Source organism: Cibotium barometz, chromosome 30 (genome assembly GCF_041138505.1).
Source record: "Cibotium barometz isolate CiBa-2024 chromosome 30, ASM4113850v1, whole genome shotgun sequence".
Lineage (NCBI taxonomy): Eukaryota > Viridiplantae > Streptophyta > Polypodiopsida > Cyatheales > Cibotiaceae > Cibotium > Cibotium barometz.
Genome location: NC_141075.1, coordinates 49,907,365 through 49,928,639, shown reverse-complemented (window position 1 = coordinate 49,928,639; position 21,275 = coordinate 49,907,365). Strand labels below are relative to the sequence as shown.

The following is a 21,275-nucleotide window of genomic DNA, read 5'->3' as shown; positions in this document are numbered from 1 at the left end:
TTTGTCAGTATGGATTTGCCATTGCTGTGAGCTTCCACTAAACCTTTTCGTGAATCTATAGAGTCAAGGCTATAAGTATATTTTCTTCTTAAGTCTCAATGAGATTATGAGTATTGGAAAATCCATGGGCAACAATTGATAAGGCTATGAGCATGGATGAAAACTCTCCATAATCATGAATGGAAGGCAAAAGACTTTATGAGAATAAGTTCAAAGCCTACATGAGTTAGGAGACCAAGGTTTGAGGTGAGGGTAATTATTGTAGCATTATTTAATTAATTAACTTTTAATAAAGTCTAGCCCTAGCTTAGGCTTGTAAGTTGTAGCACCCAATCAAAATGTAGCGCACGCACACACACACACACACACACACACACATGTACACATGCATGGATGCCCCCATGCCTGCATGCACACATGCACACATCCATGCATACACACACACACACACAAAGTATAGTAAAGGCCATCCATGCATACTCTCTCTCTCTCTCTCTCTCTCACACACACACACAAAGTATAGTAAAGGCCATCCATCATAATGTTTATTCATCCTCATATTTCTTTTTGTTATAATAATGCATCAACAAGTATTGCTAAACATTATGATGTTTGTTCTTCCTTGTGTGTCTCTTTGATTTCGTATCAATGGGCATCTAGAATAGTGCTTTGGTGTGCAAAGATTCGAGTAGACAGAAAAGACTAGAAAGAATATTGAAAGGATTGATTTTTGTAAGCTTCAAATTGCTAGGGCTTAAACACATATGATGGGTATGCTGAGTTTTGAGTGAAGCAATGGGGGCTTTCAATTCACAAGTAGTGAAAGCATTGATTTAAATTTCCACATGAATTGATGGGAGATTGTGATGCTTAGGTGATAAAAGTACCACTTGACAAGAAGTGATGGAAACATATTTCTTGTTATGGGAGTTGGTCAAGCCACACGTAGGCAATGTCAAGATGCACTTGCAGCATGGGGCATGACTATTCACATTTCAAAAGCAGATTAATATTATCTTGGAATATCATTTCTTTTCCATAAGTCAGCAAGAACAAGAGGATTTTAATAATTTAAGAATAGCCCATATATCTAATGCCTTGCATACTATGTGTAGTTAAATCCAAAAAGGGAGTAGTTTTATAATAAAGCATATACTTCATTCCATGCTTATTGAAACATGCATGACATAATTCCCCTAGTGATACATTTATGGCATGGGTGTTTATGTAGCCAAATCATCAACCATCTAAGTGGTAGAATTGTTTATGCAATGTGAACTCACACACTAAATGTGAAAACAAAGGAACTCATCACTCATGAGTTAAGAGTTGTTATCACACATGCTTAGTCGATAAGACATGATAGCAAGCTACTAACAATGATCGAATTTGCGTACATACATCCATGTCTCTCTTTATGTATGTGTGTGTGGAAAAAGAGATTCAACACAAATTTTTTGAAGGCAAAGAGGAAACCACACCTACCTAATAAAGATCTGTGAATACCTTTGCATCACAATTAGCTTTGGGACTCTCATGAGTATAATCAAAGAAAAAAATCCTCTAAAAGCCACTAAGAGAACATTAAATCATGTCTTTTTTGGGGTCACGAATTATTATGTCAAGGCATGCACCAAATTAAACACAAGTCTGAACCATGAAAAGATATTTTGAGAGAGAGAGAGAGAGAGAGAGAGAGAGAGAGAGAGAGAGAAGGGCCGGGGGCGCGGGGGGGGGGGGGGGGGGGGGGGGGGGGGGGGACTAATTTATTTTGTCAAGGCATGCAACAAATTAAACACAAGTATGAACTGAATGATTAGCCTTATGACTGATGAGTTATGAAGGACTTATTGTAGGCAACACATAGGGTTGCATACTTAAGGATTTAGCACGTCCTAATGATGAGCTAATTTCTTCTTATTTTATGTATGGATGAGTGTGTTCAGACTTGTCTCTATAAGTCTCTCATCAAGACTTGTCTTGTTAGTTCCGTAGCCTGCAACTCTTACGGATTTCCCCATTGAACCCCGTGAGGATGTTGATGCTGCCCATCTTGATCACAGCTGCAGTGAATTTGTCAAAGAAGGCTTCTTGGTCATTTGCAAGCCTCTCCACCAGAGTCCTAGTAGAGCTTCCAATGGTGGAAGAAGGGTGGAGAACTTGGTCTGAGTTGAGAAGAGCTTTGTTCATGGGCAAGGCTTTGTAGTAGCTTGTGTCGAACAAAGAAGGGCTCTCGTCAAGGGGCCTAGTGTTGTTGTCTCCTCCAGAGGGTGGGCACACACTTCTCATCTCTTGCAGGGCTGCCAAATTCAAGCTGGGATCCGGCTTCCCTGTGCCAGATTGATTGTAAAGCCTTTGCTTGAAGTTGGTGCAACGTGCTAGGCCGACGGTGTGGGCTCCTGATCAAACCAATTTAAGAGTTAAATCCCAAAAAAAACCAAGGCAAGCAAATGGCTTGGTGGTGTCCCAATGGCTCACAATCAGCAGCAGAATTATGCTCATCAACATTCATTATTACTAGTGAATTAGAGTTAATCACCTGACAAGACCACCAAATCCTCTGAAGAAAGGCCTTTTGCTTGGAACATGGAGATGAGGGTGGTGAGGTTTGAGCTAGGGTTTGGAATGCTGCTGTTTGCTCCACTTAAGCTTGCTGTTCTTGAGTCCCTCCGTCCCAGGGGCACATCCCAGTAAGGGCCATGGGACTGTTAAAACGTTCAGTATTATTATTAAACTATTGTGATCATTACTCCGATTACTCATATTGTTCTGTCATTAAGATGGGCACCATGATCACTAACCTAATCAAGGTATCAAATGCATGCTAATATGAGTAATAATTGAGCGCATAATGTAATGGGATTATATAATTAAGATTACCAACACAACTCCATCAAGATACTAACCTAATCTAAGTATCATATGCATGCTGTTATGAGCAATAAGTGAGCGCATAATGTAAGGGATTATATAATGAAGATTACCAGCACAACTCCATCGCGAGACGCTAAGGCGAGGATGTCAGCGCAAGAGACGACTCCTTGGCATGCAGCTTCTACTTGAGTCTTTATTGCATCTATAACTTCAAAGCCCCTTGCGGAGTTCTTGTTCGGAACTGCACCTTTCTCTCCTTCAAATCCCGGCACGTCGTCAAGGAATATGGACCCGTCGCAACCCTGTGGGATTAGTTGTTAAACCGGTGGATTAGCTGTGCTAACCACAAGCTCGTTGTGTGATTTCCTTGCAAATAAACAATAAGCAGCTACCCAAATTAAAGCATCCCAGAATAATGCTTTAGCAAAAATCACGTAGTTACGACCCATAGTGAGTAATTAAACCGGTGGATTAGCCGTAAGCGTATACTAGAAGAGATTTAGCTACTTGATAAACTATCAAGAAACTTAAGTACGTGACCATACTGATTTAAACCGGCGGATTCGCCATATGCGTATGCTAGAAGAGATTTAGCTACTCGATGCACAATCAAGAAACTTAAGTACGTGGCCATACTGATCACCTGAACAAAGCAGTCGTGAAAGAATAAACGCAATATGGATGCGGCATTGCGAGGCTGCGCATGAACAGCTTCTTGCATGACCTTGAAGACGATGGACTGCAACTGAGGGCAAGTCTTTGCATAGAAATCAACGCTAAGAGGAGGCTGGCAGAAGGCTATATGCACTAATGGCAACAAGATTAAGGTGAACCCATAAAGCATAGGCGCCCTCATTTTCACAAGGCTTGGTGAGCTTTGGTGTGTGTGTGTGTGTGTGTGTGTGTGTGTTGTAGTAGAAGACGAATATGGGGGAATTGATTGAAATGGCCTCACTTATATTCTATTCTCCCACGAGGTTGGTGGAATGTCTCTAGCGCGTACAACCATTACGAACACCCCATGCAAACAGCTATATGTTTAAATTAATGGATACATAAATGCATTCATGCATAAAAGTAGAAGGGGTACTTAAAAGGAAATTAAAATAGTGCTTGTTACAACTTACAAATTGGTAAAAATCAAATCCCCCCAAGTTTCCTTCAAAGGTAGTTGATAGTTCAATATCTCTCCTACAGCCTTAGTTGATGATATATATGGCTCAATGTCTCATGATCAAGAGCCTTAGTTGGTAGTGCCTCATCTCTAGAGAGCCTCAGTTGGTAGTAGACTACTATAGAGTGTCTCAAATCACTTAATATGTGGTAAAGGAGCGAAAATCTTTTGATTGATACTTTTGGCACAATCAAGGCAAAAGGTTATTTGTTGTCCTTTCCTTGTTTCCTTCACCCACATCCAAGTTGTTGCCACTCATTTGTTTGCATTTATTAGAATATATTTTGTTTGCCTCCATCCTGGAAGACTCTCATTGCTCATCAAGTGAAAAGGCTAGAAAGGTTTGCTCTAGAAAGATTCTCAATACATGACCTACTACCATCTTCTTATTTGTAGCACCTAGAATATTGACAATGATCTCATTATGTTCTTTTTCTTTGCCCACCCATGTATAAAATTTAATTGTTTCATCAACAACCTCTCTCTCTCTCTCTCTCTCTCTCTCTCTCTCTCTCTCATAGAGCAAGATGTTCAAACTTTTAGTTTTCAATAGATATTGCATATGATTTAAGCTACATTAGGACTTGGTAAAACTAGCTTGTAGAAAACAACCAATGAAACAATAGTTACCAACATCTCCAAATATTTTTTCAATTCTAGTTTAGCATCATCATCTCATTAAAGATAACATATGAATGATGCAACCTATGAGCAAGGATTTAGGGCATCCATGGAAAGGTGTAACAATATTTAGAATTGCAAAAGCCCTATTAGTGGATGCACATGTTTATGTGTATGTGCGTGTGGGTGTGTGCATATGTATGCATATACGTACCTATGTGCATGGATACATGATACATGAACCTGCAGGTGTGCATGTGGAAATATCATGTGTAATGTTTATGGAGGAGAAAGTTTAATTACTCATTTTAAAAGCTTCATGTGACTAAGAAGCTCAATGTCATATGTGTTTGGAATTTTATAAAGATTTCGTTGACATACATATTTTTTCAACTCAAAATAGCATATTGAAAATACTATTCTTAAGCTATATGGATTTGAATTTTAATTTAAAAAATCCATTAGAGGAATTTTGGACCAAGAAAGGACCTTGTATTAAGGAGGAGATCAATAGCAGTACTTCAAAATACATGGATCAACGAGAGGGGTGATATCGGTGGGATCCATATCCATGCTACTCTTGTGGCAATAACATGGGTCCACTCTTCACCTCTCTCCCACCATCTCTCACTTTTTGCTTCACCATTTGATCCTCCACTTTCTTACACACCTCCTGGTATAATTGTCCCCACACTTCCTTGTTACCTTTCACATCTCCTCACACCTTTTTAGCCCTTTGTAGTTTGTCTTTAGGTATGGCCAATTTTGAATGTTCATCTAAATGAATATTCACCTTGCATGAGGGGAGAAGGAGAGAAGAGAAGATGCGAGGGCTGATTTGGGAGCATGCAGCCAACCCTATGAGGGTTAAGTCCTCGATGTGAAGCTGCTAGGGGCTCAATGCACCACCACTTGTGTCACACAAGTGGAGCTTCCACGTGCTAGGTAGAGAGCAATGAGAGAAGGAGCTTGTTATGAGGTAGCACACCTCCAAGAGGGAACTCAATGCATTCACCTAAATGATGAATATTAGATCACAACCGTTAGGGCACTTACCAATGCTTTGAACTTGAGTCCCTTGAGGCCTCCAAGCTCGCTTGTTAAGCTCCACCTCCACGCTGTCACCATAGAGTCGCTCACACCGTCGCATAAGGCAATCACTCTCTCTCACTCTCCCACACAAGCATGAATCATACAAGCATAGAAGAGGCATAATGCCAGAATGCTCTCTCTCTCTCAATCTCTCTCAAGACGACACAAAGAAGAGCTCTCTATAGCACAAAGGGGGATTGTGTCTTTTCATTAATGAAAAAATGCCTTATATACATTTTGCCCTTATTCACACTTGGGTGCCCAAAACTTACTTAACTAGGCCTTGGGTGACCAATATCTCATAATGTATAACTTTTATAGTGCCGTTTCATGACACTTATTAATGTCCTCAAATGGAGGAGCACGCTTGTTAATCCAAAATGGGATTAACATCCCTCCTTCCTGATGTAGGATCTGTCCTCTCACCAGAACCTTTTACAAAGGTCTAAAGACCTGGTCACCGAACTCATGTCGGTCGAAATTTCTTTGGGACTGAAGCTTCCTAAGGGTGTGTCTGAAGGCTGAGTGGGAGCACCAGAATCCTGTGTCCACCATGTCTTCGAACGTGACATACATGTAAGCCGGAAGACACCTTAGATGATGATAATACAGCATCATGCCCTGGTTAGATGGCCCTTGATTCATGTAGAACTTCAGTTGCTCAGCTTCATACCCATCATAGGGCTCTTTAGGTTGGACCACCAGCAATTTCAAAAATATAACACTTGTGCCACGATTGATGGGTTTGAGATACGTCGCCATGCTTGTATCCATGTAAGCATTTGTTTCCTTTTCTCCCGTATGTCGGGAAATGTTGCTGGCATATGAAGATTGGGAAGTTGTAACAGACATGGGAGTCGTGCCGCTTGGCCTCCTGAAACTCCAGTGGAGTCCATCTTCTCTTAAAAGGGGCATGTACAATGGGTCAACCCACTGTGTTGGTGGCCCGCACATATAGACTTGGCTATACTCTAGAATTATTAAGTACTCTTTCTGCCAGTTTGGCTGTATTCCAAAATCCTCTAGTTTGGGCTGTGCCTCATCTGTGACAATTGTGGCATAGCCACCTCTTGTGTGTACGGGGTGAGCCTTTCTCCACCTGCTGCGAGAGCAATAGTTGATCATGAAGGTGACAATCCTGATTTCTAGCAGGTCATCTAATTGGGGATTGGCCAATTTTGTGTACCGCCCCACATTAGCCCATAATGTGCCTTCTCTAGCCAAGGGAAGTAATTCTTCTAAATCCAGGTGAGGTGCTCGTTAGAGGGTATGGTGGCACATAATGCTGCTTTGTTGGTGTGACCCCAGAGTAGGCTTCTGGCATAATCCGTCGAGTTGGTTCAAAGGGTGTTACTTGCATGAGCACCTTGAACATCAATTTGGGCTTTAATAGAGGATTGCCAATGCAAATGAAGCCCTCATATTCTGCACCAGACAATGATTCCAAAATTGTATCATCAGTGAAAGCTTCAATATTGTCCTAGGGAATAGGATAGCGTACCTCCTAAAGGTTGTCGTTGGGGAGATGGGTAAGGTGCCAATATCTCCTTGGGGGGGCGAGAGGGTTAGTGGGAAAATCTATCTGCTGAGGAGTGAAAGTAGAGAATATGCAGTCGGCCTGAGATGTGTTAGTAGGTGGGGCATTAGGATAGGGATTAAGGAGTTCAATAGCAACATTAGAATAGACGGTGTAAGTAGACATTGAAGATAAAGACGAAGTTTCTTCCTGACCATGACCTGTGCTAGGGGGTGGGTGGCTAGGCTTTTGAGATTTCATAAACTCTTGTAGGTCAGGGATATCCTCAGGATTTATGGTAGGATATTCAATATGGGTGGCATCAAAATGATATTGTACATTGGCCATCATGGATTCTAAGTGTTTGTAGAAATTAGAGTATAACTTTAGAATTCCAAAATGATGATATAAGGTAGACTCACATAAGTTAAGATGTTGGTGAGTATTGTAAACTTCGAGCCACCCATGGCTTATAATCCACTGATAGCTATCACCACCCATGGCTTATAATCAACTGATAGCTATGAGGTGATAGCTATGTGCTACCACCTCATAGTTGGCCGGTGTCTCGGGAATGTCATCTGGTACGAATAGATCTAATTTGTCGACATTGTTGTCCAGAATTTTGGAGTACCCGACACCAACTACAAAGGTTTAACACAATATGATGTAGTCGGTAAAAGAAGATATCTTGTGGATTAGTTAAGACTATGTCCCCTTGCAAAATTCTCATTATTATTGTAGGGTCAGGATTGTGTTCAGTATTCTGCTTAATGAGGGTTAGTTCACCTAGGTCTTCAAATAGATTTATATCGTATTGAGGTAAAGAGAGGGTTACTGTAGACAAAAACAGAGAAAGAGTTTGAGGAGGGGCCTGAAGAGTTACTGGCAACTGGCCCAACTTCAAGGCACGCTCAAGGAGTAGGCGTAGGTCATCTGTAGGCTCTGGCCGTTGACTTCGGTCTTGTATCGCCAACAACTGGCATTCCAACTCTTGTAATAAGCAAGATTCATTGTTTGCTGAGGAGGTTTGATATTTGTGAACAATGGTTTGGCTAAGAACCACATTATTGCTCTCCAGTGCTTTTTTGTATTTGGTCTCTTGCTCCTTCATGGCCTTTAAGCTTTTCATTATGACATCCTTGTGCATGGCCTCTGTTGCCAAGGGGTCCTTTAAGGTCCACACTTGTGTGTTTGACTCGTTAACCTGCTTTCAAAGGGTAGCATTACGATCATGAAGCATGTGTGTTGTGAGGAGGTGGCAACGCTAGACTCTTTGCTCCTACTCCCATGGTGCACTTGTGCTTGCGCCTTCATCGAGTCCAGCATGTGGTAGGTTTAACAGTTCATCCAAACCTTCCATTGTTTCTTACATGAACTGTTCATAGTCGACATTTTGTATATGAAGGACAAATGGGGTATTCTTCCCTCATCTTCCAAACACCTTCTTTTGCTTGGGCTTGATGGCTCTTCATTTCTTATCCTTTTGGTTGTATTATTATGGGCTGTTGGTTCATGCACTTGAATTGTTCTGCCTCAATGCCTTGTGTTTCCTTAGCCTATACTAGAACTGATGTTGCATGTTCGGGCTCTATCTCTGTCTCGGTGTGTCTGCCAAAGCTGAATCCTTAAGTGGGGATAGGTCTGTGAAAATCAATTGTGCCGAGAGCTCGTCGGGGGGGGGATTAACTTCCTGCGTGTGCTCTTGTGTGGCTTGGCTGACTGTGGCCTCTTGCATTGTCAATGCTTCTTGGTATGTTCTGATTTCCTATGCCACCTCAGCCTCTAGTCGTTGTGATTCTGCAGAGCTATGTCTGGTATGATGCCCCTCATTTTCTTTTATGTCTTCTTCTTTCTCCCTTTCCTTATCTCCTTCATAACGGCATGGGTCTCCATTGGGACATCTTGCCACTCTTGCATTTCTTCAGATGTTAGCATGCAAGGGTGAGAGTGGTGTGATGTGTCCATCCAAGGATGAAAGATGGGGCACAATATGAGCCATGTCTACATGTGGTTGTAAGAGTCCCAAGTGGGTGGAAATTTACCTAAGGTAGCTTGTATTGAATAAGTTGGATAATTAAGGACCCAACCTTAATTATGTCCTTTTGTCTTATCTTTTCTCTCTCACACACTTTCGTGAATGTGCAGCACACAATGTAGCTCTACTCTCCACACACACACACACACACACACGCACGCACGCATGCACGCACGCACACACACACACACACATACTCACACACATGCTTTTGTTGTGCACCTTTTAATTTCTTTCAACAATGCTCACTCCTGCCCCACCATCTAGGATGGTGGTGACTTGAAGTTCATCATAAGTTAGGGAAAGTATGTGAATTGTGCCACCTTGGTAAGCAAGCCAAACATGCTTTCTCACATGAAAAGCATGTTAGTACAAGGCCATTGGAGGTTACACATTCGGATGCTTTCTCACATGAAAACCATGAAAAGTATGTCACGACAAGGCCATTGGATGTTATACATTCAGATGTATGGGGACCGACCAAGACAGCAACAATTATAGGTTACATATATTATATTACATTCATTGTGGCACTAGGAAAGTTGTGGGTTTATTTAATCCACGAGAAAAGTGAGGTGTTGGCTCACTTTCAGAGATTTAAAGCCTTAGTCAAGAAGGAAAAATGTATGCGGATCAAATGCCTAATAACATATGGTGGGGGAGAGTATTTCTCAAATGAGTTCAGTGATTTATTAAGAAAGTAAGGAATTAAGAGACAATTTACATACAGGTAAACTCCGCAAATAGAATGGTGTTGCAAAAAGAAAAATTGGCACATTACAGAAGTGACACATGCCTTGATGCCTGAAAAGAATATGCTAGATTTTTTTTGCCCCACAAGCAATAACAAATGTTGTTTACATTATAAATAGGACCCCCACTGTATGGTATATGATGCCTGAATATAGAAGTTTATATGCATAAAACCATATGTTTCTCACTTGAAAGTGCTTGGATGTATTACATATGTTTCTCACTTGAAAGTGCTTGGATGTATTACATATGTGCAGATTCTCGATGAATTGAGAATAAAGTTGGATCCAAAGGTAGAGAAATGCATCTATATTGGTTATGCTTTAGAAAAGAAAGGTTATAGATGTTATAACCCTACCACTCGTGAGATGCAAGTAAGCAAGGATGTTGTCTTTGATGAGATAAGTAGTTGATATGCACTAGTGAAGGTAACAGAAGATGCAGATGTAAGACTAATGATGTAGCCCCACATGTAGAGCAGCAATCAGAGGTGCTTAGTGGACCTAAAGAATCCTCTAACAGATGTAGATACACATATATCACGTAAAGGGAAGATCAACCTTTTGTGCTTGATCTGTCAGCAGGTCACCCATATGTGGATATGGTGACTCTAGTGGCTTTTTGAGTAGAGACTTGATGAGGATCTTAGCATTCCGTCAGTGGTTACTTCTAGTACAAGGAGAACTAGGACTATTTTGAGGACACTTGGTAGTGATCCAGGTGTATGTGCAAGTCTATGAAGGTTAGATACCCTATTGGTAGGTTGAGATATGATGGTGGATATACAGCCCATCATTATGCTTACATGGTTAAAGCAATACACAGGAGTTGGAGCCCACTTGTTTTGAGCAGGCACTTGGAAATAAAGAATGGGAAGATGCCATGGATGAGGAGATGGTAGCATTGGATACAAATGCAACATGGGAGTTAGTGCCTTTGTCAAAGGAATAAAAGGTAATTGGATGTAAGTGGGTGTATAAGGTTAAGCATAACTCAAATGGATTAGTGAGTAGGTATAAGGAAAGACTGGTTGCCAAGGGTTATGCACAGACATATGGCATTGACTATGAGGAGATATTTTGGTGCAAGAACGGAAATTGTGAGAGATGTCATTGCTATGGCTAGAGAAGAGTTGGTCTTTACATCAGGTGGATGTAAAGAATGCTTTCTTGCATGGTGATTTGTAAGAAGAAGTATACATGATGAGAGTGGTGATGCACACCTAGATCACACCTAGATTTCATGTGCAGGTTACGTAACGCCTTGTATGGTTTGAAGCATGCATAAAGAGCATGGTAAATTAAGATTTTTCAACCCTCTTTCTATCTATAATCACATTTTTGGCATCTTCACACTAACACGGGCTACTCGCTTTTAATCCTCGCACTGCACGCTTAGACTTTGTGAAGATGCCACCGGACAATCCTCCATCTTTCCTCCCCATCAACTAATCATCCCAATCATGGTCCATGGAGCTGTCAGATCCATGCACCTAAATGATGATCTTCACACACAATGGTGATTCAATCAACCATGCTCTGCATCTCCCTCCCAAGGCACAACACTTCTCTCAATCCATGCTACTCACGCAAGGTAGAGATGTCCAAAAGGTCAAAGCATGACTGAGTGGTCAAGGTTGGTAGTGTTTGGCATTTCAAAATTTCACCCCCAAGCCATGGAAGCTCTGTAATACTTCCATTCTTACTTCTAGCAAGTGGGTTGAATAACCACCAACACTTCAAAACGAGGTTCACAAAGCACCCTGATCCATTCGACCATGTGTAAGTTCGCAGTTTTCCTATGTTCCTACTAGCCTCGTTGTCCTAAATCCTTCCATTCTCATGGACAACCCAACCTCATTCACACACATCTTATTGGTGAGCCTGGTTACATATTAAAAACCAATTTCCTATCTCAATCCATTGTAAGAGCTAAAGAAAGTAGAAAAGTGTCGAAGAAAGCAGAGTATTGGAGCTCTCACCAATAGAAATTTCTACACGAACCCACACTTTGCCCAATGCCGATATATTCAATATCCACAAGCTATGCATGTAATAGACACATAGACATTGTTGTTTCATGGACTTGCATTGAGCCTCATCTCTAGCCATCTAGGTATATTTTTGGATGGGGGAGCCATGGCGGGTGCAAGCTTGGTCGACCCATCGCACCTAGACCTTCCTACAATCATCATAAACCCATCAAACAGAAACCCGTCGTCGCCTCATCTTCACGTACACCACTCATTTGACCCACACTGCCTCTATCACAAGTTCTTGAGAATGCCGAATTCATCAAGACATAGAGGTTGCCTAGCTCCATTATCGTTGAGGGCACAACCATGCGTAAGTTCATTGCCATGCCTCTAACAAGCTACGGATCTTGACTCCCCAAGAAAAGTGCTGTCAATTAAATGTCAAAGAAAGCATTAAAAAGAGTTGAAGAAAATAGTTGAGTTGGGCACATCTTCATCTTGGAGAAGTGCACCCACATGGACACACCTTAAACCCACATGGACACACCTTAAACCCATTGCCCATGCACGCCACCCGCATATTTCATTATGGGCATTACCTTTTTTTTCACTTCTTGCATCTTACGGCATGTACAAACACATGCACCTACATCTAGCCTCGTGAACACCAACCCTCCAGGTACATCTATGGATGAGGAACCATGGCGGGTGAAAGCTTGGCCCATGGAACGACCCATCGTAGACAACCCCTGACCTTGTAGGTACCTCTAACAAGCTTTCATGCACGTATCCTCTTCTTCAACTCCATTTTGCCACCATCACAACTTCGCCCTAGTTGACATATTCGCCTTGAAGAAGCCTCATCTCTAAGCATCACGTTGTCAGATATCCAAACATAATACCCCTTGGTGTGCCTATAACTTCACATGCCGCGTGAATAAGTTGTCTACTATCAGGGCTACCCAAAGCTACCCACCATCACTTTGCCCTGCATCTGGTTATGGAAGGATTGGTCCCGAACTAACCACTTAACCTCAATTGCCTAGCTCTATGGCATATCCTAGACTATCCACACCATCCATACTTCCCACTGGGAGCTTCACCACTAATTTGGGTGATGCGAGGACGTGGTCACTGTTAGGAAGGGGGATACGTTAACTACTCTATTGGTTAACATGGTTTCACTCACTGGACGTAACGTGGCACTTTGCCATCTTACTCATGCGAATAAGCACTTATTTTTGTAAGAGGGCATTGTAACATACCTTACCATGCACTATTGTCAAATAGGGAAAGTCTACCGACTTAGTGAACATAGTTTCTTAAGAATAGTAATAGAGGCTAGACTATTTTTTAGTTTGGTCACCCTAGTGTGAAAACTAGTCATTTGTATATAAGTCATTTTTTACATTAAGCAATATGCAAACACTCCCTTGCAATAGTTTTCTTATGAGCTCTCCTCCAATGACACATGCTTCCACAAGGCTAAGGTAAGCTCTTGATTATTTGAATATGAACTCAGCTCATAAAGCCAAACACTTGTAAAAGCCTTCTAACTAGTGACGAGCACCTCGAGCCACTTACTGATAGGTGGCATAGTGAAAAATGGCTTAAAAAGTATAAAAGAAATATCCTCATGTTAAGCATTCTTTTAATTGTATGCTTGTTTTCTCTACTCTCTTGCAACTTTTTCATGAACTAGGATTTTAGGGAGTGAGTGAGGTTGGAAGGCACCAGCCACATTGGATGAAGAGCCATAACAATGTGCATGATTGTGCTCAGTGTGCATATGAGAAATTCATGAATGAGCTCTCCACATGTGAGGGTAAAGCTCTTAAGCTCAGCTCAAGCCTGATTTGGTGACAAGTCTCCACAACACTTATTGGAGAGACAAGGCAAACAACTTTCTTAAACTTGTGTTTCAACCTAATCTACCATGTGTACTGGTGATGAATACATACAATGATCACTTTTAAATACATACTCTTTAACCCTAGTGCTAATGCTTACAATACATGAACAAAAGGTTGCCTTGTTGTTGTGCAACTATGTAGTGCACATTGGGTTGCATTATTGTTGATCCAATACTTGCCTTTGTTCCTTTGAAATGTCACATTGCATAACTCACATTAGATGCCTAACAAAGACCCTAGCACAACCTTAAGTAGGTGCATATCTAATGGTTGCATAACTCACACTAGATTCCTAACAAAGACCCTAGCACAACCTTAAGTACGTGCATATCTAATGGTTAATAGTCTAGGGTTTGGTGAGCACCACATATTCCCATTGTTGTTGACACTTTCAACCATCCAATGATCCAAACTCTCTAACTTGGGCTCCTAGATTAGGCTCTTCTAGGTGACTTCTTGGGCACATAATCTATTTCAAATCCCATCTCCCCAAGCTTGCTAATATTGAGAATCATGTCCATGTGGCATTCATCTATGTGATGCAAATGACAAAGCATCAGTAACTTACATAGCTCGATTGACCTTTATCTCCTTCTCCACAATAGCTCAAACTTGCAAAATCCTCACATAGCTCGGTGTAGCAAATACCAACAAGCTCCTTGGCGATTGTTGTCTCTTCTAATAAATCTATGGTGCTTTTCTTCTTTAGGTGTAGGCAATGTCACAAGCTACATGGGTTGACCAAGCAAAAAGAAAATGTAGATTCTTCGGGTCATTAGGATTGTGGTGTAAGATGCCCAAATTTTTATATGTGTAGAAGTTTATACTTAAAGAACCTAAAACTCTTAGGTAAATATCATAATGGATACATCATCATTGACATTACAATTATCATCAACATGGACTGGTTCAACTTTTGCATCATCAACATGGGCATTACCAAGTTGAGCTTCATCACCAACAAAATTTTGATAATCTTGTGTGATGTTTGTTGCAAACGATTAAAAAAAGCTATCTGAAATGGATGCAACAAATAAGTATGTTTATGTGTGTTGAGAATTTTTTTTTGCTCTAAAGCTCACCATGAGCAACTGAGTATGTGAAAGGGCATGGATTGGACCATATGTCCACTATCTCTTACCTTCCTTGAGTGTAAGAATGTCATATTGTTGATAGAAGTGGATGAGCCCTGAAATTTGACGAATTGGGGCATTTTGTTTAAGCCACAAATTTGGAAAATAGACCCAACAATATGAATAGTAGTGATATGTGAACGTAAGCTAATAATGGATCATGATATTTTTTCCCTCCTTGTTAGGAGGTTTTTTCCCCCCGAGCGTGTGTATACTCTTATGTGTGAGTGTCTAAGTGACCTTATCATATCACTTCACTTGTACTTCACTCATTCTTGTCAATCTACTTTGAGTGTTATGCTTCTCTCTATCTCTAATTGCTTCTTGCATCTATGTGTATATTGCTTAATTCCTAGATACAATCTCAATCCCCAACCTTTCAAAATGAAGCTACCTCACAGATATAGGATTCAAATGTGGGAAGGTCAACCTTATCAAATCTTCCGTATGAGAAACTAGGTGAGATACATGTTGAATACTTAGTAGACATATAGTAGCCCACACATGATGCACATAAAATCTATGCAAACAGGACACCCTAATATTTTTTCTAAGATCTAATTAATTAGTTATGCTTGTTTTTTTCAACCTTACCTTTGTAGAAGGTTGATGAATCTTACCTTTGTGGAGAGTTGCCTTCTAGCTTTACCTCTTGGGCTTAAGCTACTCCAAAGGAACTTTAGTGCTGGGACATGCCCCAGATGCAAAACTGCTATTGAGGAAGGGAGGAAGGCTTTCTGGGAATGTCATGCTTTAAGGGGGTTCTAGGGAAAAATAGGTAGATGGGTAGACGACAATTCAGGAGTGAGAGGGTCTTGGTGGGATTGGTTATTAGGAAGATTATACAAGATGACTGATGAGATTGATATGATCTTCTACATCATTAGATATCAGTGCCTAGTGATTTGGGTCTCTAGAAATGAGCTTATTTTTTGCAAGGGGAACAAACACGGAATAGAGTCACTAAAGTTTTGTTTAGAAGTGTACATTTTTGTTGGTCTATGTATTATATCAATAAGATGAATAATAATAGATATCACTGAGGTTGTTCAGGTATTACAATCTCGGATTAGGTGATATAAATCAAGGCAAGTGAAATGTTAATGCATACTGGGTTAGCCTAATGTGTTTGATCGTTGGCAAGTATATACATGGGATGATGTTAGAGCTAAGTTTCCCAAATTGGGACCAAGATCTAGAAGGTGGTACCTCAAAGATGAGCAACTAGAGGAGATCTTCATGGCCTTGGTGGAAAACCCCTTGGAAAGGAGGCCAACAGTGAAAATATGGAATAAGGAGAGGAGTTTGAACAATAATCCCCCACGGGATACACCTCTGATCTACTTCTTATTGCCTGTATGCAGTTGGGATTCCACTTCTCATGGGGAAATTCTTCCTTTGTATGGGAGGATGAAATGTGGGACCTAGTATGTAATCTGCTGAATAGAAATGGGACTAAGTCTTGATGTAAGTCTAGTATGTCTCTGCTAAGCCTCTAATGTAAACTTTTTGTAAAGGTCTGTTAATATTAATATATATAATTATTGTTCCCAAAAGAAAAGGTTGATGAATCTCACCAAAAAGGGTAAAATTGGAATTCTTACACGTATTATAAGCATGTCGGTTTGCAGGCTCTTCCCATTGCATGCATATCCCTCCCTCTCTCTCACTGTTAGACCGATTCAATCAAGCTCTCTCTCTCTCTCTCTCTCTCTCTCTCTGCTGCACGTAGAGAAGCTCATGCCCATGCTCTTCCCATTCCATGCATATCCCTCCCTCTCTTATTGTTAGCCCAATTCAATCAAGCGCTCTGTCTCTGTCTCTCTCTCTCTCTCTCTCTCTCTCTCTCTCTCCCCCCTGCACGTAGAGAAGCTCATGCATAGTTATGTCTATCTCTATTCAAACCCAAAGAATCCATATCCCTCCCTCCCTCCCTCTCATTGTTAGGCCAATTCAATCAAGCGCTGTCTCTCTGTCTCTCTCTCTCTCTCCCCTGCACGTAGAGAAGCTCATCCATAGTTATGGCTACCTCTATTCAAACCCAAAGAATCTCTCTAAGCGATGCCACCCTCAGGTATTGTAGAGTGACATGTCTATCTCTATACAAGCATATAGTTACGTAGAGGTGGTGCAGCATAAGGAGAGGTGCCTATGTTGCATCAAAATAAGGTGTACTTAGGACATTGATTAGGTACCTAGTTAGGTGCCTATGATACCTTAAAAGTAAGATGCCTCAGGTCATGTACACAACCATCATTCTCTTTGTTTTGTGCCGATTCTATGGGCAATTATTATCAACAAAATTTGTAGCTTGGCCAAGCATCCTTTACACACAGCCGAATACTCTCGTGGAAATAAGACCCTCTTCTAGAGTTGATTGGTCCTTTTCTAGAGTGCCTATCATTGTCTGGCCACTTTTGGGCACCTAAGATAACTTTTTTAATGGGCTCATCATGGCCATGGAGTTCACCTTTTAAGCATGTAAAAGGTGAATGCCCACGAAATTTCTACAGGCGATATTTCCACTTTTGTAACTAAGTCTTGTTAATATGAACTCATTGAATTCGAGACTTTTGATTTGGGCAGGTTCTTGTCGTTCAGTTTTCAACTTTCAAGCCTACGAATTATATAGAAGGAACCTGCAAACTTCGGCCCACAATGAGACGGGCGCTGCCACTTTACGCTCAAAAAATGGTCCACAGATCACATCATACATGAGCACAACCTGGGCAGTTACAAGTGGGTGCTCAGGCTGTCTGTGATGGGCCTGATACTCTAGTTGAATTTCAGCTCTATGTGCACATTGCTATGAACAAATTAAAAAACAAGCTCTAAACAAATAGAAAAGAGTACAAGCTTTTGCTCTCAATAACAATTCATGAACGACCTGGGTTTTTTCTATATTCTAGGCCTTCCACAATCTGATAATGAGTCGACATATCAGAGAATAACAATTCATTGACGACCCGGGTTTTTTCTATATCTCCACAATCTGATAATAAGTCCAGACATCACTCCCAGGCTGGCAGCTTCAGTTTCTAGAATACCCCACTTGGCCTAGAGAGACTTTTTTACAAACAGATAGAGCATGTCCCATTTATGTCTGTAAATACTTCTAAAATCTGTCATGCTGCAACTTCAAAGACTATCAAACTCACAAGATAGCAAGCCACACGATTAGATTTCATATCGGGATCCATTATCTATATGCACCTCAAGGCATGGCTTCCTCATCTTCGTAATCCGGTTCCTCCTCGACAGTTGCATCTTGGTATTGTTGATACTCCGAGACCAGATCATTCATATTACTCTCTGCTTCTGTGAACTCCATCTCATCCATACCCTCACCAGTGTACCAATGCAGAAAAGCTTTCCTCCTGAACATAGCTGTGAACTGCTCTGAGACACGCCGGAACATTTCTTGGATGGATGTGGAATTCCCAATGAATGTGGAGGCCATCTTCAGACCCTTTGGTGGGATATCACACACACTCGACTTCACATTGTTGGGGATCCACTCCACAAAGTAAGAAGAATTCTTGTTTTGAACATTGATCATCTGCTCATCCACTTCCTTGGTACTCATACGGCCCCGGAACATAGCCGAGGCCGTCAGGTACCGCCCATGGCGAGGGTCAGCAGCACACATCATATTCTTAGCATCCCACATTTGTTGAGTCAGCTCAGGAACAGTGAGCGCTCTGTACTGCTGGGAACCTCTGGAAGTAAGAGGTGCGAACCCCACCATAAAGAAATGGAGTCTAGGAAACGGGATCAAGTTCACGGCAAGCTTCCGAAGGTCAGAGTTGAGCTGGCCAGGGAACCTCAGACAGCAAGTCACCCCACTCATGGTTGCAGATATGAGATGATTCAGGTCCCCAACTACACAAACCAGCAGGAGCTTCAGTAATGATGAAGCCACAAAGTGGCTGTATAAACAACCACATTACCCATCATAGTCACTAATGCAAACGAGGAGTGTGACTGATCTCTAAAGCACACTACTGTTTGTTCAAGTACACATCATTACTTATATAACCATGCTTTGTTCCTTCCTTTTCATTAACCCCCAAAAGCATTCCATGAATGAGAGTATGCATGACAGCACAACATTGAGCACATTTGAGACTTACAGGTAGGAGTTGTAAGCTTCAGCGTGCGGAAGCAGATGTCGTACAGAGCCTCGTTGTCCAGGACCATGCATTCATCAGCATTTTCAACAAGCTGGTGGACAGATAGGGTGGCATTGTATGGCTCCACAACAGTGTCAGACACCTTGGGGGATGGAAAGACAGAGAATGTAAGCATCATCCGATCAGGATACTCCTCTCTAATCTTAGAGATCACCAGGGTTCCCATGCCAGAACCTGTGCCTCCCCCAAGAGAGTGACAGATTTCAAAACCTGAAAATCCAAGCTAGCACATCAGTGAGTGCTGACATAATTACCGCAAATCAAGGCAATGGCATTCAACAGTAAAATGGGATCCAGGCAGGAAAGATGCCACACCTTGAAGACAATCACAACTCTCGGCTTCTTTCCTCACAACATCCAGCACGGAATCAACAAGCTCAGCCCCTTCTGTGTAATGTCCTTTAGCCCAATTGTTTCCAGCCCCACTCTGACCAAAGACAAAGTTGTCAGGTCTGAAGAGCCGACCGAGAGGCCCACTGCGAACACTGTCCATGGTACCAGGTTCAAGATCCATGAGGACAGCCCTAGGGACATAGCGACCCCCGCTCGCCTCATTGAAATACACATTGATTCGCTCAAGCTGCAACTCGGAATCACCATTGTATCTGCCAGTGGGATCTATCCCATGTTCATCACAGATCACTTCCCAAAACTTGGAGCCAATCTGGTTGCCACATTGTCCACCTTGAATGTGAAGAATTTCCCTCATTTCCTGTTACAAAGTACTGTCACACAAGCTTGAGTAAGATTATGCTGAGTACATGTCACCAGCAAGCCAAAAACATGGTAAGCTAAACTTGCTAAAACAAGCATGAAACCCAGCACAGTATGATAAAAAAAACACTGACAGCATTGCACTTGTAACTTGATGCAGATATCAAGAAAGCCATAGCTCAAGTGGTGAAGGTGTTTGCATAGGACAAAGTGGTGAAGGCGTTTGCCTAGGACCAAGAGGTCTTGGGTTCAAAACCCCCCTTGATGCATCCTCGGCGGCATCGCCTAGGGGCGGATAATTAAGCGCTTACTGGCGGTGGAAAATCAGTAACTACGAGAGGATCTTGGGCCCTAAGGCTAGTCGTTAAAGCCATGCATGTGGCAATTTTGACAAAGATGAGGCATACTGCAGACCGGCAGAAGATAAGAGAACCTATCCTGCAGGGCCCCCTAAGGGGAGCCGGGTTTGAAACCAAACAACATAACGTTGTGAATTTGAGCAGGAAATGCAAAAGTTTACAGCATTTCCATCTACACTACGGGTTAGGCCCGCGTCAAAGGCTTTTCCGAGATATGCGCAAACAGATTGCAGAGACCAATGGCAAGAGGGTGCAGTCGAGGCCCTCATTCGCCCGATGCAGTTGGACAAAGCCAATCAGGAAGATAGAAGATGCTAGAAAATCAACAATGCTGATGCAAGGCATTGCTCACTTTATTCCACCCTCAGTAGCATTAGTGTACATACAAACCAATGCTCCAAAGCTCCCAGGAAACTCCATAGCCAGACAGATCTCACACCAGGCCATGGCCATCCACATAGATTGGCAATCTCTCAACCTCCTCTAAAATCAGAAAGATGCCTCCTAAAAGAAAACCATTGTTATAATCACTGTACAAGAAGGCTCCATGATACGGAAACTCTAAGAAACATCCACGGACATACAGTTTTAAGTCACACTAACATGCAGATCCGTGAAACAAGAAAGCGAAACTTTAGCCTTGACCTGCAATCGCACTTCTTCAGGAAAATCCAGAACGAAAATGAAGATAGGTGTACCTTGGAAAAAGGAGGATAGATACAAACAGGCAGAGGATGTGAAGAAGGGCCTATTTCTGGACAGACACTGGTTCTGAGAAGTTAAGAGGAGCAGTGAAGGTGAAAAAACCCAGATTCTGAGTTAAAGACACAGGCGAACCTTCAGGAACAACGTGCGTGTGTTTGTGTGTGTGCATGTGTGTAAGAGAGAGAGAGAGAGAGAGATGTGTACCTGCACAAAGC

The 21,275-nt window shown here is 41.8% G+C and overlaps 2 protein-coding genes across 5 annotated transcripts in view; both read right to left on the bottom strand.

Moving 5' to 3' along the window:
• Nucleotides 1-1,983: 1,983 nt before the first annotated feature.
• LOC147621593 (peroxidase 9-like) lies at nt 1,984-3,718 on the bottom strand. Its single transcript, XM_086824466.1, has 4 exons — nt 3,518-3,718; nt 2,985-3,176; nt 2,540-2,705; nt 1,984-2,399 (listed from the first exon to the last, which is right to left on the bottom strand). The coding sequence occupies exons 1-4, from the start codon at nt 3,716-3,718 to the stop codon at nt 1,984-1,986; spliced, it is 975 nt and encodes a 324-aa protein (XP_086680592.1).
• Nucleotides 3,719-17,906: 14,188 nt separating this feature from the next.
• Nucleotides 17,907-21,275, bottom strand: part of LOC147621592 (tubulin beta-5 chain-like) — a 3,515-nt gene continuing 146 nt past the window's right edge. Inside the window, exons 1-4 of one of the 4 annotated variants that reach the window (XM_086824382.1) lie at nt 21,265-21,275; nt 19,598-20,007; nt 19,223-19,492; nt 17,907-18,971 (exon numbers count right to left, since the gene is read on the bottom strand). The exon at nt 21,265-21,275 is cut by the window's right edge and continues 146 nt beyond it. In XM_086824382.1, the coding sequence (XP_086680508.1) occupies nt 18,304-18,971; nt 19,223-19,492; nt 19,598-19,991 (1,332 nt within the window). In that variant the 5' untranslated portion in view covers nt 19,992-20,007; nt 21,265-21,275 and the 3' untranslated portion in view covers nt 17,907-18,303. Of the gene's footprint in view, nt 18,972-19,222; nt 19,493-19,597; nt 20,008-20,741; nt 20,934-21,000; nt 21,240-21,264 lie in introns of those variants that run through there. The other 3 variants (XM_086824383.1, XM_086824385.1, XM_086824384.1) reach the window with 3 other exon arrangements.